This window comes from Geotrypetes seraphini, chromosome 2 (assembly GCF_902459505.1).
Source record: "Geotrypetes seraphini chromosome 2, aGeoSer1.1, whole genome shotgun sequence".
In the NCBI taxonomy this organism is placed as follows: Eukaryota; Metazoa; Chordata; class Amphibia; order Gymnophiona; family Dermophiidae; genus Geotrypetes; species Geotrypetes seraphini.
The window spans coordinates 386,296,386-386,315,181 of NC_047085.1; the positions used below are offsets into that span (position 1 = coordinate 386,296,386).

An 18,796-nucleotide genomic window follows, 5' to 3' on the forward strand; every position below is an offset into this window, starting at 1 on the left:
GTTTTATAAAGATATATTTCATGTATAAAGCATGTTAAATAAAAATGTCTTTTATAATGCTGAGCAGTGAGAGAGAGGTGTAAAGTAGAGAATGACACGGTGACAAAATTCATCACCGTTCCCGTCCCCGCGGATAACCGCGGGAAATAATCCCATGTCATTTTCTAGTGTCTATTTCAACCTCAGTCCTTCTACATCAGCATTCTTCAAAGCAAAGCTTGTGGGTCAGAGGTTGTGGCCATTCATACTCTGATTCTTTCCTCTCCCCTTAAGAGAATAACATGAAGATGGTTTCCCGCGGTTTATCCGCGGGGACGGGAACGGTGATGAATTTTGTCACCGTGTCATTCTCTAGTGTAAAGAACATATGGTACCTGAAAAGAGGCTCTAGGTCAGGGGTTGGCAATTCCGGTCCTCGAGAGCCGGAGCCAGGTCAGGTTTTCAGGATATCCACAATGAATATGTGTGAGATGGCTTTGCATGCACTGCCTCCTTGAGATGCAAATCTATCTCATGCATATTTATTGTGGATATCCTGAAAACCTGACCTAGCTCCGGCTCTCGAGGACCGGAATTGCCTACCCCTGACCTAGAGCCTCTTTTCAGGTACCATAAGTAAAGGCATTTTTGAGGACAGAATTTAGGAAGAATTTCAATGCCCTTGCAAACTGTATAAAATACATACACACATTGTATCTTAAGATCAGATATATATTTGTGTGCTATTGGGGATAATTTTGAGGCACACAGACACCTATGTTGCTTTTATATAATATGTTCTTTTTATTTTATAGGAACTATTTTAGGACGCTACCCTCATGGGTAGGGTTACTAGACATCCGGATTTCCATGGACATGTCCTCCTTTTCAAGGACATGTCTGGATGTCCAGATGGCTTTCCAAAACCTGGCACTTTGTGTGTGTGACATCATTGCGTGGCATCTGCGAATGCGCAGATTTCCTCCTGGGGCTGGGGGAGTTGCCCTACAAGAAACTGGGCCTCTTCTCCCTTGAAAAGAGAATACTGAGAGGGGACATGATCGCAACATTCAAGATATTGAAGGGAACTGGTTTAGTAGAAACAGAGAGATTGTTCACCCTCTCGGAGGTGAAGAGAACGAGAGGGCACTCGCTTAAGTTAGAAGGGAGAAGATTCCGTACAAACGTAAGGAAGTTCTTCTTCACCCAGAGAGTGGGGTCTGGAATGCTCTCCTGGAGGCTGTTGTAGGGGGAAACACCCTTCAGGGATTCAAGACAAGGTTGGATAAGTTCCCACTGGAACAGAACATACGCAAGTAAGGCTAGACTCAAATATGACACTGGTCTTTGACCTAAGGGCCGCCGCGTGAGCGGACTGCTGGGCATGATGGACCACTGGTCTGAACCAGTAGCAGGAAATCTTGTGTTCTTATGCCCGACGAGAACAGGCAGCAGGGCGAGGCTGGGGTGGTGCTAGGGGTGGGACTAGGGCATAATGGGTGGAACTGGGTGGGTGGGTCTAAGGGGTCCGGAATTTACTATAGTAAAATCTGGCAACCCTGCTCATGGGGGCAATACTGCACCAGTTTACAAAGGTAATCTGCACACACACATTACTCCAAATACAGAAAACTGTGGAGAAAAATCACCATAGGCTAGATTTACTAAAGTGCACTGCCACATGCTAACACAATCAGCCTGCATTATTTTACTGCTAACATATTTCTCTAGCATGTATTTAAATACTTCTTATATAGATATTATAATTAGATTGTGAGCCACTGGGACAGAGAGGAAAAATTTTCTAATGATTGAAAATATAACCCTCATTTCTAATGTATTAGTTTTGTAAACTGCTTAATATTCATGCACAGGGGGTATATCAAATATAATAAATCCAATCCAATATAACAGTGCCAGCACACTTTAATAAAATCTAGTCCAACATCATTTGTCCCCAAAGTCTTCTGCATTTGGAATAATTGACCCTTTAATTAGAAAACGGAGCCAGAAAGAACAAAAATTTTACTATTTGGCATTTTCCTCAAACCAAATCCTGGGAGCTGCTCACCATGTGGTGCCCTCCGATTCCCTACCTCTCACATTTCTTTCAAAACTTTCATTAGAGAAGCAATGCCTTGTCACCCTCTGTTTTCTAAATACTCCCAATGAGAAATGAGAACAAACTAGAAACAATGGCGCTCCAAGATGGCAACGAGGCAGCGGCCTTACCTAGAACAGGGACAACTGCATAACAGGAGTTCAGAAACAGCTCTGTGGGGATGCCGTCATCATCCTGAAGCTCAATATCACTGAATCTAAATAAAAATACACCAGCAGAATTAGCATCTGTGACGCTGAAAACTATGCCTTCAGCAGTTTCACTACCAACAGGGCCTCCCAAGGTGGACATGTCAGACTAACGATGTACCACCCATCTGGGCAGCAGTAGATAGGCAGTGTTGGAGGCAGAAGATCGCCTTTGATGCAACAACATCGAATTGCCGGGCCTTTTTTCTGCGCAATCTACTTCTTTATTTTGCCACGAAAAACTTGATATCATTATCAAGTCATTAGGACTCAAACACGAGTTGATGGCACCCAACATTCTGTACACCACCTGCTTCTCCCCTCTGTGCACCTTGCAAATAAGTGAAGTGAGTATTTACAGAATAACACTTAAGCAGAATATTGCCATTTATATGTTTATGATTTAAATACATATAAATGGACCATAGTACTGTACATTTATGGGCGTACAGGACATGTAAATATGAACATCCTATATAAAACTGTCCTTCACATGATTTCCAATCTAGACACCCTGTACAAATTCAGGCAGTTTGTGTATACCACTTTATTTTTGATGCTAAATTATTTCACTGCTTTTACATTGGCTACCTATCCCTGGGAGGCTGTTCCCTGTATCTACCATCCTTTCTATAAAGGGTTCCTTGATGAGTCAAATACGCTGCTAGGTTTATTTTTATAATTATTTTTTTTTTGTAAGCGCATGGCCTCCTCAATACCTGTGGTTCATGATGCTGAAGAAGGTTTCAAGGCCTTTGCAGTCTCTCTCTCTGTCCTTTTCCCGATGAGCTGCCGTCTGTTCCTCTAGAGCCTCTGCTACGCGTTGCATCAAATTACCGATACTGCTTTCCTCTGCTGATGCGAGACTGCTATGCGCTTCTTCTACAGCTTCACCACCTCATATTTTAAGGAAAAACATTTTCACTTATCAACACCCTACATCAAGAAGATCTCAGTATGCTACAATCAATCTTATGGGGGGGGAGGGAAGAGGGGAGATTCGATTCGATATACTGCCTTTCTGTGATTACAATCAAAATGGTTTATATATTATATATAGGTACTTATTTTGTACCTGGGGCAATGGAGGGTTAAGTGACTTGCTCAGTCACAAGAAGCTGTGGTGGGAAATCGAATCTAGCTCCGCTGGTTCTCAGGCTGCTGCTCTAGCCATTAGGCCACTCCTCCACATGGATGCAACCATTTTTGCACAGCTACATCAAATGCATGAGCACCTCTGAGTCATGGATCAATGGCATCTTCTGGTGGGCCTGGCCAGCTCGCCAGTTCCTTTAGGGTCATGACTAGAGAATGACATAGCGGATGGGTACCTGTGGTTAACTGCGGGACAGGGATGGGAAAAGAGTCCTTATGGGTGGGGGTGAGGATATGGACAGAGACCTTGGGGATGGCTACAAATTTTGTCCCCATGTCATTTTCTAAAAGCTTCAGATCAGCCTTAAACAGGCTATTCCAACTAGATGGAACAGCATCTATAAAATGCTAATATTAATACTGTATATAAAAACTTAACACATCTTGGCAACTGAATTCAGTGATCAAAAAAACTGCAAAAGCTGCCTTTGGATTTACATGAACTACTGTCAAAAGATATCATTTGTGTCTTGTCTGCCTTTGATATGGCAATAAGGATCTTGGCCACTGATCAGACTCCCACCACCTGCAACATCCTTCCATCATGTGCCCAGTTGCTTATGCATATTACTGTTACTGCAACAGATTCATCAAACATTTAATAGGCACTTATTTTTCTGTTCATCCACTACACTGTATTGGTTCTCTTCTATGTCAATGTCTAAAAGACAATCCAATTATCCTCCCAGATGATGTATGAATAGAGGCAACCAAATCTTGAAGATTGTACCAAAACCAGATGAAAACGGAAGGCTCTATTTGTGATTTACAAACAACAGTTGTACAGAATATTGCCCCATTTCATACATTAATAAAAAGATTTCAATGTTCGAGGCTTGTGCAGATGAGGACAGAGTCCACAGGGACAGGCACAAGGCGGAGATGGGGACAAAGTCCCCATGCTATTCTCTACATGACTCACAGTTTGGCAAGCCCTGGCATACTTTGATAGATTCAACAAAGGGCAGGTATTTCCCTTCCTTCCTGCTCCCACTGCTTCACTGGTTTCTGCTCACTGGGGTAACCAGCAGGCAGATAGCAAAAAAGAAATTAAAATTCACTTTTTTACTTTGAATGGCCCTTAACCACAATATCACATCATTTTGAACAAAGACTGCCTGTATATTAAAAGCTTGGTTTACAATAGGGCACCTAAAGAGCAGTAGAGAATGACAAAGGGACCATTTACCGCAGTAAACCGTGTTCACTGCAGTAAATCAGCAGTAATGGGAACATTTGCAACTGGTTAACCGCAGGAATGAGGACAAGATCTTTCACCGCCCTGCAGGAGCGGTGAAAAGTCTTGCTCCTGTGGTAAAAAAAATTGCGCCCAAGTCAGACTTGGCATCTCCTCCCCAGCTCCTCTTGCGCCTATTTTACCTTCAGGAGCCAGCCATGCCACGATAAAGACAGAAGGAACCCAAAACCAAAGCCTGAGACCAATGTGATTTGAAGAATAAAATTACCAGACAACAAAAGGAAGAAAAAAATTAATTTATTTTATATTTTGTGATTAGAATATTTCAGATTTGAAATATGTATCCTGCTAGAGCTGGTATTAGACATAACTGGGAACCACAAAACCCAGGCTGTGCTTCTTTAGCTTCCAGCTGGCTTAGGGCTCTTTCTCTGACCAGGGCACGGTTGCCCTCCCCTAACACTATTACTGCCATGTGTGACTGAAGTATTCTGTTAGATTTTTCTATGTAGCATTCTGTAGTAATTTGGTTTGTTCAGTTTTCACAATAATGGTGGGGATATTTGTGAAGGGAGGGGAGACAGGGGTTTTGTTGATCCTTGCTCTGTATTTGTGTTTGTATTTGTGTTTATAAAATGTCAATTGTACAGAATAGTCTTTTTACACTTTAATAAAATAAGTTCAGTATAAAATCATAACTATTTGAGGCTTGTGCGGGTGGGATCTGACAATTTGCGGGGACGGGGACCGAGTTTGCGGGGCGGGGACAGGGACTGAGCTCACGAGGATGGGGCAGTGATGGGGACTGAGCTCGCGGGGATGGGACGGGAACTGTGATAAATTTTTTTTCCCCCATATCATTCTCTAAAGAGCAGGTCAAAAATGCAATTGGTTTAAGGCAGTGTAAGCACAAGAACCCCAGTCTTCGTACAGCACAAATCTCCGTGCACAAATTTACATCTGCTCCAAAGGTTTAAACATGTGACTGTGTCTTGTACATTGCAACTCTACCGCTGTTCCACCCACAACACTCATGCATTGTGTTAAAGAATGCACAATTTTTTCCATGCCTAATTTTTATGCTTGTATACCCATACACAATTTTATCAGAGCCCTTTGTCATGTGTAAAGCATGCTTTAGCCCAAAATCTTTATAAAATTATCCCCAACGGGTCATTTAAAGGCAGCATGACAACATTTACAACTCTCTTTCCTTGTGTTCTAAGGAGGCTGAAGTCGCTTAGGAGCACTTAAAATATTCCACCAGCAAAATAACAGCATGAAATAGAGACCAGTAAAGAGTCAGGTTTGCACCTAATACTCTATGTAGGTGATATCTGAAGGACTGTCCCTGTGCTCTCAGCTGAAAGGAGGGGCAGCTAATGAAGTTGGAGGGCATTTTGTGCCAAGGACTAGAGTTTTATAAAATGATATTTTGAACAATTTTTTTAATAATAATAATAACTTTATTTTTGTATACCACAATACCACAAACAGTTCAGAGCGGTTTACAATGTAAGAGACTGTACATTTACAGTGAAGATACAATGTGAGGGGATGTACTATGCAGTTGGGAGCAGTTTACAATGCTGGGGACTGTACATATTCAGTATAGGTGTTTATACAGCAAAGAACAATGCAGATTTACAAAGCAGGAGACTGTACATATACAGCGGAGATATTTATACAGTGAAAATACAGTGCGAGAGACTTATAGAGCAAGATACAATGCAAGGGACAGTATAATGCGGTTGAAGCGGTTTACTATGCAATGATAGTTACATATATAGCGAGGATACAGGGTGGTGAATGACAGGAAAAAATGCAACCAGTATCAGTTACAGGAGGGTGCCAAGATGGGGAGGGGTTAGTAAGAAGGATGGAAGTATTAGATTGAGAGGTTGAATTTGGTTATTTGGTGAGGGGGGGGTTCGAGAAATTTGTCAATTCATTACTTCTCAAAAGAGAAGAGATTTCTGCCTACTACTAAAAATTAAAGTATACCACATGTAGAAAAGATTATCCTGCTATCCTTGCTGCAGCAGTGTATGTATATGTTTGTGAGGGGTGGGGGTGGGGGGAGAAGGACAAAACAAGAACAAAGATACATTTTCATCTCCTCTCCTGCTTATCATTCTTCTCTTCGCTAACTTGGTGCCACAAGGAGTTATACAAATCACTTTGATTGTATTCATAGAAAGGTGTTATATAAGTCCCATCCTCTTTTCTTCCTTTCTAGTTATTTCAGGAACTTAAAAATATTTGAGGGTAATATTCAAAAAGAACAGTGAACCGGACAACATTGTCAGGTTAACCTTCTTCTAGATATTCAGGTCATCTCTTCACAGTCTGAATATGCCCCGGATAAAGTTAACTAGAAACAATCATTCTAATGATACCTAGAAACAGAAACATGATGGCAGATAAAGGCCAAATGGCCCATCCAGTCTGCCCATCCAGTCTGCAGTAACCATTATCTCTTTCTTTCTCTAAGAGATCTCAAGTGATTATCCCAAGCTTTCTTGAATTCAGACACAGTCTCTACCTCTAGCGCCTCTTCCGAGAGACTGTTCCCTGCATCTACCACCCTTTATGTAAAAAAGTATTTCCTTAGATTACTCCAGAGCCTATCACCTCTTAACGCCATCCTATACCCTCTCATCCAGAGCAAATTTATCTAGTGCTGGAGACTGGCTTTGGGTGAACTTGATGAAACAGCATGAACTCCCCCAGTACCATCTATTTTTAGACCCTACAACTTGTCCACAAGAAATTTAGCTGTTGAGGTGGTTAGTGAAAGGAAAGGAGGAATTTTAACTCAGATTTGTAAAAAAAATTAGTCAGGCATACCTTTTGAATACTAGTTTCATTATTTTAGATTTTTAATTGCAGGCGTTAATTGCTGACTCAGTGGCGAATTTGCTGCTTTCAGGCTAGTTTTGAAATAAGTAAAGTAGCTTTCACCAACCTTTTTCACCTGCCATCCTATCTTCTGCTTTGTCTTGGCCCTTCCCATCATTCTGCAACTGAAGGACTGTCCCATTCTGAACCAAGGGGAGCTCAGGACAACCTGCTTTTCTCTTGGCAGCTAAATCTTTACAGTTTACTTCTGTTTGCCTAAAAACAAAAATATACAAGGGTCAAACTCTATGCTTATTCTCCAGGAAGTCACGACATAGGAAATGGAAAATTGAGAAAGACCTACTTAATGGCAGTGATGTCATCAATCGGAACTTTTACTGCACAAATAAAATGGCTTCACTAATGTTGTAGCTATTAGTTATAAACCACAATCCTTTTATATTACTACTTTTTATGCACCATCTTCTCTAAAACTGGATAATTCTCAACATATCATGACACTGTCAAATCAAGGACAATCCTTATTTATGTTATTCTTTTTATGCTTCTCTTGAGGATTCCTGAGAAAGGTCAAGTGCCGAAACACAGACCGTGTTGGGTCTTTCGTACAACAGTTTTCCTGCATATTTGTTTCCATTGTACTACCAGATTTTTGTACCACCACAGTCGTGTTTATGATTTTTATATACAAAGACTTATTTACGATTCTCAAAAAATTTTCTGTTGGTTTTATTTTTCCTATATCAATCTGGGTACTATATTTTTATCCACTATTTTCTTTGTGCTTTTTTACCTGTGGATTTTTTCTCCCTTATTTTCATTGCAGCTATTGGTTAACACTGCACCCAGCCCACCTCTCTCCTTGCCCTACCAGGCTCTCTACCCTATCCCCCTCCCTCCCTTCCAGGCTCACCCCCCTCCTTCTCTGCCCTGCCGGGCTCTGCATCCGGTCCCCCCTTCCTGCCAGACTCTGCACCCAGCCCCCCTCCCTGCCCTGTACTCTGTCCCCCCTCTTTCCCAATGTCCTGCAGGCCTCTACAAGGCCTGCCATATGATATGGTGGGCTGAAACAGGAGGGATCTCTCCTGTTTCCTGTCCCGGCTGACTGCAAATTTTTTTTACTTCCCACCCACTTCCCCCCACGTACCTTTTTGAATCCCTGGTGGTCCAACGGTGGTCCAGTGGTGAGCTTTCTTCACTCCTGCCTGGCGCTGAGTCACTTGCTGAATGGCGAGCCACGAGCCCATGAGAACTCGGGGCAGCCATTCAGTGAGCAGCTTGGCACCAGACAGTAGAGAGGAAAGTTCTCATATGCCCAGTACACCGCTGAGCCACGAGAATTCGAGGCGGCCATTCAGAGAGGTGCTCAGTGCAGGGCAGGAGCATGGAAAGCTCGCTACTGCTGGATTACCAGGGATTCAAAAAGGTATAGGGGAGGCGAGAGGGAGGTAAAAAAATTGGCAGGGACAGGAGATGGTAGGGATCCCTCTTGTCTCAGCCAATCCCATCAGGCCATATGGCAGGCCTGGCAGAGGCCTGCAACAAGTCCGGGAGGGGGGTGGGTGGGCGATGACCTGAATATAATTTTTTGGGGCCCAAAAATCTCAGTTTATATTTGAGAATATACAGTATATTGATAGACTAACATCATATTATAGAATCAATATTCAGTGAGATTTAACCAGTTAGGAGAGCTCCTGCCCAGTTACAACCACCCCTTTTATGAAGCCGTGTTAAGCTTTTTTTTTTTTTTTTTTATCACCGGCCATTGTGGTATTAGCTCTGACCCTTACAGAATTCCTATGAGAGTTGGAGCTAATACCACCACAACCGGTGATAAAAAGCCTAACACGGCTTCGTAAAAGGGGGGAGGGTAAATCTCACACTGAGTGGGTCTACCCTGGAATTTCAGCAGCACTTAACCCAGACAGTGCCATAAAAAATGTAGGCAGAATGTTATGGCATCTGGGCATTGCCAGGGAGTTCAGAGGTGGAATGTGGCTGGAGCCGGGAGTTACCCAAACACTGTTAATATTGAGCAGCAATTCCCAGATAGCTATCCAGTTATATTTATTTATTTTGAAACATTTATATCTCATCAAAATGCAAAGTTCATATAGAATCAAATAAAACAAATATGCCTTAATAATAATTTCAGAGAAGTATATTAAAAGTCTGCACAAATAAAGACATCAACTGTCACTGAAACAATAACAGTTCATCAGGCATGCACACCTCATTGGACACTGAATTCCATAGTGCAGGAATATTTAAAGAAAAAGTCTGCTGACATGCCCTCCGTCTCATTCCACCCTCCAATGACCGCAACCGCAATACAATCATACACTGCTGTGAATTGCCGAACTGGCCAAGATGACCTCCAGGGGTAGGCAATTCCGGTTCTCGAGAGCCGGAGCAAGGTCAGGTTTTCAGGATATCCACAATAAATATGCATGAGATAGATTTGTTTCTCAAGGAGGCAGTGCATGCAAATCCATCTCATACATATTCATTGTGGATATCCTGAAAACCTGACCTGGCTCCGGCTCTCGAGGACCGGAATTGCCTACCCCTGACCTAGGCCATAGACATAAGGGTAAAAGGCAGCTAGAGGACAATTCCTTATGAACCATAAAGACTAACAACTTTAAAAGAATCTGAAACTCTAGGTGAGGCCAATAAAGCACTGAGTAGTGTGATCAAGCCTTGGTTTGTTCAACACAATGTGGGTGGCCACATTCTGTCAGAAAAAGAGGAGTCTTCCTTTGCCCAGCACAGCGAGAAGCAAAACAAAAGAAAGGTAAAGCTGATGTTCTGCCGAAACCAGGATCCTAGTTGGGACTTCACATAGGAACTTTCAATAAAATTCCTTGTATTGTGACATCGGCTTTGCCTTTCTTTTGTTTGGCACATTCTGAACCACCTGAATGCTGCCACTGCAGGCGGGGAAGTCCAGCATAAATTATACTGCAGTAATCACAACAAGAAAACATCAAAGCATGAAAAATCATCCAAATCCCAAAGAGGAGCACTTATCTTAGAAACTGCTGCCCACTCTACCTTCCTAATCTGTAAGTGATTATTCAAACTACGATCTAATGCTATTTCTAAATCTTAGGACAGAAAAAAAGACTGTCCTAAGTCAACCGACTAGCTATCTGGGTACCACCACTGAATAAGTATCTGCAGTACCCGAGTAACTTCCGGCAGCAGCTTAATGTGGAGTGGAGGAGTGGCCTAGTGGTACGAGCAGCTCCCCCAGCACCCTGAGGCTGCGAGTTCAATTTTCACTGTGACTCTGAGCAAGTCACCTAACACTTCATTGTCCCAGGTACAAAATAAGTACCTGACTAAAATATGTAAACCGCTTTGAAAATGTAAACCACACAGAAAAAGTGGCATATAAAGACCCATCCCCTTTACCCTTCATACTTGAATATTTAGTGGCTCGCCACTAAAAATCTAGATATTAAAAAAAAAAAAACACAGACCGATGCAGGCTCAATATTGACCTGAACATTTTTGTAAAGGGCTGCCAATGCCAAGAATGAGGCTGTATGTTCTCACTCACTTACCAGAGGAGCTCAAGCTACAGTGACAATTTTAGCACACACACACAAAAAAAAAGCAAGCAGATGTGGGCTGGGAGATCACCATAACAGCCTTGAACCTACCACACACAGAAGGCAGCTGGACAAAAGTGTCACTACAAGAGGTGTAAGGCTGGATCCAGCGCCTGGAACTAGAATTAACATGTTCTGGAAAGGAATCCCAATGGTATAGCACACTGAAAAGAAACAGTCAACAGGGAGAAACTCCAAAAGAATCAAGGAAAGCAACACAAACTTAAAGAAGCAAAGACCACGAGGAAACGGGTCCAGTAACATTAACCAATCTGTGGTCTTTGAGGGATTTTTGATCAAAGACACAATGGGCCTTACAGTAAAAAAAGAGCCGATCTCCTAAATGTATACCTTATTTTCAGCTGAAAATTCACCTTAACAGGAGCTTAGAGGCCCCCTTTACTAGCTGAAATTGAAAAGGCTGGGTAACACTATTCTAGCTCTGCTCCTTCGCAAGGGAGAAAGGGTATGACAGCATCAGTTAGAATCCAAATTCATATCCACATAAAAGTCAAAGAGGACTACAGATGGAGGGATATGGTTCCTCCCTACATAAACAGAAGCAAGGAGGAGTCTGGGAACTACACACTGGCTAAAGTGACCTCTGTGGTATTTATTTTTTTGAAAAGAAAAAAAAAACATTCTATCCCACACCATCTACTATTCTAGGCAGCTTACAATTCACATACATAATTGAAACAAACAAATTATATACACGTCACTAAAATAATAAATAAACACTAAAACAGGGCAATACAGTTTTCAGAATCCAAGGCAGCAGGGTTTTTATCTGAAGTAGGTCTCGTCATAAATCTGACTTCTTTGATTGGGTGATCAAAAGAGTTGGATCAGACAAAGACTATATGCAGCGTACTTAGATTTTAGAAAGGTAGTTCATAAATTCAGGCCCAGAGCTCTGTACAACGCCGATATCGCCAGCCACCTAAATACGCAGCCACCGATCACGTCGATCACGCAAAAGCGCCGTATAGAGAATCGCGCCTCCGGGAAAGATAAGCACACAATCTAAACTGCTGCCTCAGAGGCTGCAAAATTTCCACCTTAACCCGGCCAATCACATTCTTTCACCTTTCCCCTACTGTATGGATCTGCTAAGTTGCAGTACTTGGGCCAGGTCAGTTAAATTGTTTGCATATGAATGTTTGAACCTCATCTTAATCATTACAGAAGAGCAGGTATGCTGTCTGAAGCAGACTACTTTGCATTTTCTCATTTACTTTTACAGGAAGTCTAAGCGTAAAATGTGGTTGTCCTGACCTAATTAGAGCCATTTACACAGAAATGATTTCAGATGGAATGGTAGTCCATAAGGATGGTGGGGGCAGGGCCTGAGCTGTTACAATTACAAAAGGAATTGATTTGCAAGGAAGAAACATCTTCCCTCCTCCATTCCAGCTGATGGCTTGTTCCCTTTGATCGAAATATAGCCTTTACAGTAGGTACATGCAAGGAAAAATGTTTTTCACTGCCCAGTTTCATGTCTTTTTTTCATTCATTTTTCATTGTGCCATCATAAAATACTGCATACTAATATACAATAAAAATCACAAAAATTCTGATCTCTGAAGGTCTTTCTGTACCTGGAGAATCACTTTGGTCTGAATGCTGGATGACAGCACGCATTATGGCCCTGATTCTATTTAAAAAACGCCTACAGTTAGGCACCTAGATCAGCGCACCTGGCCAATCTAGGCGTCTAACTTACAGCCTGATTTACAAAGCCGTGCGGCAACAGCCGCAAAGCCCTTTAAATCTCTATGGGCTTCAAGGCCGTTACTGCGCAGCAGCCGCTAGCGTGGCTTTGTAAAACAGGCCCTTAATTGTTTTTAATTGGCTTAATCAATGCTGATAATTGACAGTGCCGTTAATTTTATTTATTTTAAAACTTCATTCCCACCTAAAACATAGGCAGGTTACAAAATGAAGCACAGATGATACAAACACTTTGCCTTCTTTCCTTAGAGGAGACCCAAATCTTGATAGATTCAAGAGCTCCCTTAAGTCTTTTTTGTACAAAGACGCCTTTGAAGATTAACTGCCTCTTTTACAAAGCCGCGCTGGTGACTGCGCTACGCTAACGGCCCCGAAGCCCAGAGAGATTTAAAGGGCTTCGGGGCTGTTGCTGCGCGGCAGCCGCTAGAGCAGCTTTGTAACAGAGGCCGTAAATCTCTGCTCCAAGCTCCTCATTCTTTAAGGAAATAAAACCATTCCTTTGAAATTACAGGAGGCTCCAGACATTTCCTTTGTTAACCTAATTGTATTTCCCATATTTGTTTCTTTCCTATAATTATTGCAGTTCTGCCCCTGTCCCTTTTGTATCAGGTTAGTTCTCGTTTGATTTTGCCTATGTTTTAATTTGTAATACTATATCCCTGTTTGTACATCACTTAGAAATTTTATAAGCGATATTATCAAATTTTAAATAAGCCTGAAATCTGATACATAAAAAACCCCATCAAGACTGCTCATCACAAACATTGATTTGCTGGTAGATGCCTACCACTTTGAGGTAGGAATCTACAGCAAGGTGCCAACCAGTGCCGACACAGAAAATAGGCATGGTTAGGGACAGATTTGGGGTGGAGTTCGGGTGTTGAATGACTTATGCACCATTAAGCAACTTAGGTGCACTCATTTAGGCCAAGAAAACCTTGGCCTTAAATGGACTGCACCTAGGAATTTATTTTTTATTTAAAAATGTATTACTCGCAGCATCCCAGAATTCTGTGCGGGGTGCAACAAAACATACACAATAAAATCCTGGTCTAAAACTATAACCGACCACGACATGGCACACCTGTAACACTTTCTGTCAACCACTACTTGTTCTCCTATCTACCGTAGCCACGCTGATTCTCTATAGCTTGTGTGTCCTTAGATTCATTATAGCATACATGTTCTTAGTGTCTTCAGCTTTGAAAAGAGACGGCTGAGGGGAGATATGATTGAAGTCTACAGAATCCTGAGTGTAGTAGAAAGGGTACAAGTGGATCGATTTTTCACTCCATCAAAAATTACAAAGTTACAGGGAATACTTTTAAAACCAATAGGAGGAAATTATTTTTCATTCAGAGAATGGTTAAGCTCTGGAACGCATTGCCAGAGGATGTGGTAAGAACGGATAGCGTAGCTGGTTTTAAGAAAGGTAAGGACAAGTTCCTGGAGGAAAAGTCCATAGTCTGTTATTGACAAAGACAGAGGGGAAGCCACTGCTTACCCTGGATCGGTAGCATGGAATATTGCTACTCCTTGGGTTTTGACCAGGTACTAGTGACCTGGATTGGCACCGTGAGAATGGGCAACTGGGCTTGATGGACCATTGGTCTGACCCAGTAAGGCTATTCTTATGTTCTCCTAGTATGTGTGTTATTGATACCATTCTTAAATTCTCAACTTATGTGTTGTGGATCCTGATGACTACTGTGTACATATCGTTGTAACCCGTCCGGGCTCCTGGGGAAGACGGGCTATAAACTAACTAACCCCCCACACACTTTTATAAAACTGCAGAAGCGGTTTTTAGTGCAGGCCAGCGCACTGAATCCTTTGCACTGCTCCTGATGCTCACAGGAACTCTATGAGCATCAGGAGCAGCACGGAGCATTCAGCGCACCAGCCTGCGCTAAAAAACACTTCTGTGGTTTTGTAAAAGGGGGGAGGGGGTATAAATATATAAATTAAAAAAAAAAAAAAATCAACATATATGATCATAAAAGCGACAGAAGCAATCATAAAATTAAGAAAAAAAACTTTAAATATTTTTTATTTATTTACAAATTTCACTTGTAGCGGTGCCTAAGACCACTTAGGCGCCTCTAGGCATGATTCTATAAACGGCGCCTAGCAGTTGACTGACAACTAAGCCGAATGGTGCATAGAAGTTAGAAGCCATTTATTTGTCTATACTGTTTGTTTTATGAGTTTTATGGGTTGTAATTCCTGGCGTTTGACCAGTTTTCATTTGCTGTTACCCCTGTCGAACTGAAAGGTGTACTGCAGAATATAAATTACATTTATGTTATGTTATCTCTGTCGTGATGTTTTTGAGTTATGTATTAACTATTAAAAAAATTGGGAATTAATTCTCGTATATTAGACATCCTTAAATCTGAATGCTTAAAACTAGTCTCTGTTCAATAAAAAGTCATACTTAAATCATAAAAATGAAAACCTAAATAAAGTAGGTTTTTGAATTATGTATGCCAATCACAACAGTAGGACACTCTGAACTGGTCTTTAAATCCTGTCTTAGGGCTAGATTCACAAAGCTTTGTGAGCCTTCTCCGACCAGTTTGCGAGCCTTCTCTGACCCCGACCCGATTCACTAACCTTCTGGCCGATCCAATCCGCACATACAAATGAGGAGAAATGGCATGCAAAGTAGGAAGGCAGCGATTCATTAAACCAGGGGTGTCCAATGTCGGTCCTCGAGGGCCACAATCCAGTCGGGTTTTCAGGATTTCCCCAATGAATATGCATGAGATCTATTAGCATACAATGAAAGCAGTGCATGCAAATAGACCTCATGTATATTCATTGGGGAAATCCTGAAAATCCGACTGGACTGTGGCCCTCGAGGACCGACATTGGACACCCCTGCATTAAACCAATGAAAGAACACTGATTGGGCTGGCCGATCCAAAAAGAAGCGACTGCTGACTGTCCTGCTCTCTGCCAGCCAGAAATCCCAACCCTGCAGCCCTGAAACCATCAAAATAAAAGCCATCTCCCTTGTGCAAAAAGCACCCTACTCTCCGCTGCCCTGCCTCTCTGCAAGCCCGTGTTTTTAACCCGCGTTTTTAACCCGCAGGTTTAAAGCAGGGCTGCACTATGGCGACTTCTGCTTAGTTGTTCCAGGCTGGCTGCAAAGGGTGTTCTGTTCCCGTGAAATGATTCTCATGGGGCCAGCGAGTGCAGCCCCCCCCCCCCTTCTATTTGACCTCAAGCTTGTGCGGAGATTAAGCGCAGGTACGGATCGGATCTGCAGGCAGAGAGGATGGTCTGCGCATGCGTCCGGATCGCTTGTGGGTGTGTGTCCGATCAGATCATTTGCAAGGGGACTCTTTAGTGAATCGGTCGCCCGGCAAGACTCAGCCACGGATCGGATCGGAAAGGTGAGTTTAGTGAATCTAGGCCTTAATTTGTGTTTCCTGGCTTCTTCTCACAACTGCAAGAAAGGGCTTCTGTCCAGTTTACCTTCTCAAGATCTGGCTGTGCTACTCTTTGTTCAAGACGGCTTAAAGTGTTTTGGAAAATGACTACTTAGCAGGTGCTTTATAAAATTAACAATGTAGAAGTGCTGCTGAAATGGCCTGGAGCTATAAAAATGCAGAATGGAAATGTAAACTAAAAAGCTGATTATTTCATATGTGTGTGTGTTATTTACATTATTGGCCCCAGGGTCAGTTTAATCCCTATGGGTCCTGCAGATGGTGACCATTAAGGGGGGAGGAAGGTGAGGGGGGTGGGGTGGTGCTGAAAAATTCTCAGCTCAACCAACCAACTTCCTAAGTTCTGAGCATTATTTTGCCACTGTAGCTGAAAAGAGAGTTATCTTATTTCATTAAGTGCCAATTTACAGAAACAAAAGTCTATGTTTTGATATTGTTTCAGATCATTGATTGAACCCTATCCACGTCATTTTCTTCTTGGTTGGGCTGAGAACTTTTCAGCACCCCCTCATAGTTTATGGGCTCCCTATTGCAACACTACACTATGAAGGGAAAATTTCACAAGATTTTACCTGGGGAACTTAAGCAGCTACTCAAGGACACCCTTGATCTCAATAATTACTCTTCCTCTCTACATGCAAAAGACCCACTGTTGTTTCAAATAGCACAGGTACATTTGTCCATACTGAAAAGAGATGGAGATACTTGTAATTAGTATCTTTCAGCCAGTAAGCAGAAAGCTATTTTAAGAAACTGTCCCCTTAGAAGTGTCACGATGGAGAATCGAAATGGGCAGATTGTCCAGTTGGTCTGAACAGCTGCACTTCTGAACAACCTTAATCACCACATTCCCCAACCAACATCAATCCCAATAGATTCTTCGCTAAAAGTATCTAAAGGTTTCAAGTACTTGTGGTAATAAAATCATTTTTATACATAACAATGGTAATTTCACATCAGAGTACTTAAAAAAGGTGCCTATTTTCAATAAGGCAACATAGGTATTTCAGCAGTGATGCTATGTTATTGTGGTCTTATATCCCACCAAAGCTTCTAAAGTGGAGTTCGAAGTGGGTTACAAAAGCAATTAATGCAACACAAACACAAATACATAGGGCAGGAAAAAGTCCAGTTGTACTCCTAACAGAGACTTCTGGTACAGTGAATTAGGGTTGAAACTAGGCTCTTAGCCAGGATTTTTGGAAGAGCCATGTTTTCAATTATTTACGAAACAGAGAATTCGTGGTAGAGGTGCAAATCTATGTGGATAGTGGTTTCCATGTTTTTGTACCTTTGGAACTTTGATACTTTCTAATAAAGTCCATTTAGGAACATCGTCACTCCACAGAGTTTTTTTGGTTTTCTCTGGATTTTCTTCTTTGTGGATATTTTGGGGTCAATTCCTTTTGTTTTTTCCATGTTTTTGTGGCTTGATAGTTAACTGAGTCGCAGTGAATCCTCTTATAGTTTACTCCTTTCAGGGTTAGAAAGGATAATATCAAACGGTTGGCGTTACGTTGTTTGGCAGATCATCCTAGTAGCTCAGCAAATCTGGGGAAACTTTCCTAAAACAAGATTTCAAAATTTGCACCAACAATACATAGTCTTTCTTGCACCGATTCACACTTGCTCTGAAGAAGGTATAAATGAGTACATACATATATAAAAGCTCGGATCACACTATGCACTCAGGAATGCCCAGATACTATTAAAGTGGGTGCAATCTTATGGTACATCATCTTTTCTTATTAGGATACTGTCGAAGTCACTCAGGTATCTTCCGGTCACCACTAGTCACTCATGGTACCTTGGACCCTGCAGCCCCACTGGTCTCCAGATGAGTCGGGTTTGAGCTTATTGGGGTTAGGCAAGTGCCAGCATGCATTGCCAGGAACTCGGCAGCTTTCCATTAGAGGTGATTGGGGTGATAGCGACTCCACCCCATCACAGATACCCAATTTTTAATGTTGATATTTCGCCACTGGCAAGGGGTGTGTGTGTGTGGAGGGGGGTATGTGTGGGTTGAAATATATATATATTTATTTTAAACACATTCACAACTGTCAGGCAAATTAGATCCGGATATTCGATGTCGGGCTATGCAGGCAGCACCCTCAGAATTTATGTGGGTATGGCTGATACTTAGTGCTGTATTTGTTTACCCACACTACAGTCCTAACTTTGCCCAGTTAGCCATTTAACTTGCCCAGTTAGCCATGCAGCCACTGGCACCAAACATAGCCAGTGCCCAAATAACTCCTGGGGCTGCCCGACTCCACCCCAGATAATGCCGTGGGGTCAGAGGGGATAGTCAGTGGCACTGCCCAATTAATTGCTGCTGAATACCCCTTTCAGCTCACTCAGCGTAGTTTATGTATAGCGCTGCGTGCATCTGGTAGCGCTATAGAAATAATAAATTGTTGTTGTTAACCCCTTTGAACATGAGACCTCAAATGTTTTATTTTTTAAAAAACCCA

General features: G+C 42.1%; 1 protein-coding gene across 2 annotated transcripts in view; it reads right to left on the reverse strand.

Annotated features, from left to right (window-relative positions):
* Nucleotides 1-18,796, reverse strand: part of PLEKHA8 (pleckstrin homology domain containing A8) — a 168,940-nt gene that overhangs the window by 63,763 nt on the left and 86,381 nt on the right. For both annotated transcript variants that reach the window (XM_033930736.1, XM_033930735.1), the window contains 3 exons: nt 7,611-7,759; nt 3,009-3,186; nt 2,212-2,297 (listed from right to left, as the gene is read on the reverse strand). In XM_033930736.1, the coding sequence (XP_033786627.1) occupies nt 2,212-2,297; nt 3,009-3,186; nt 7,611-7,759 (413 nt within the window). The remainder of the gene's footprint in view (nt 1-2,211; nt 2,298-3,008; nt 3,187-7,610; nt 7,760-18,796) is intronic.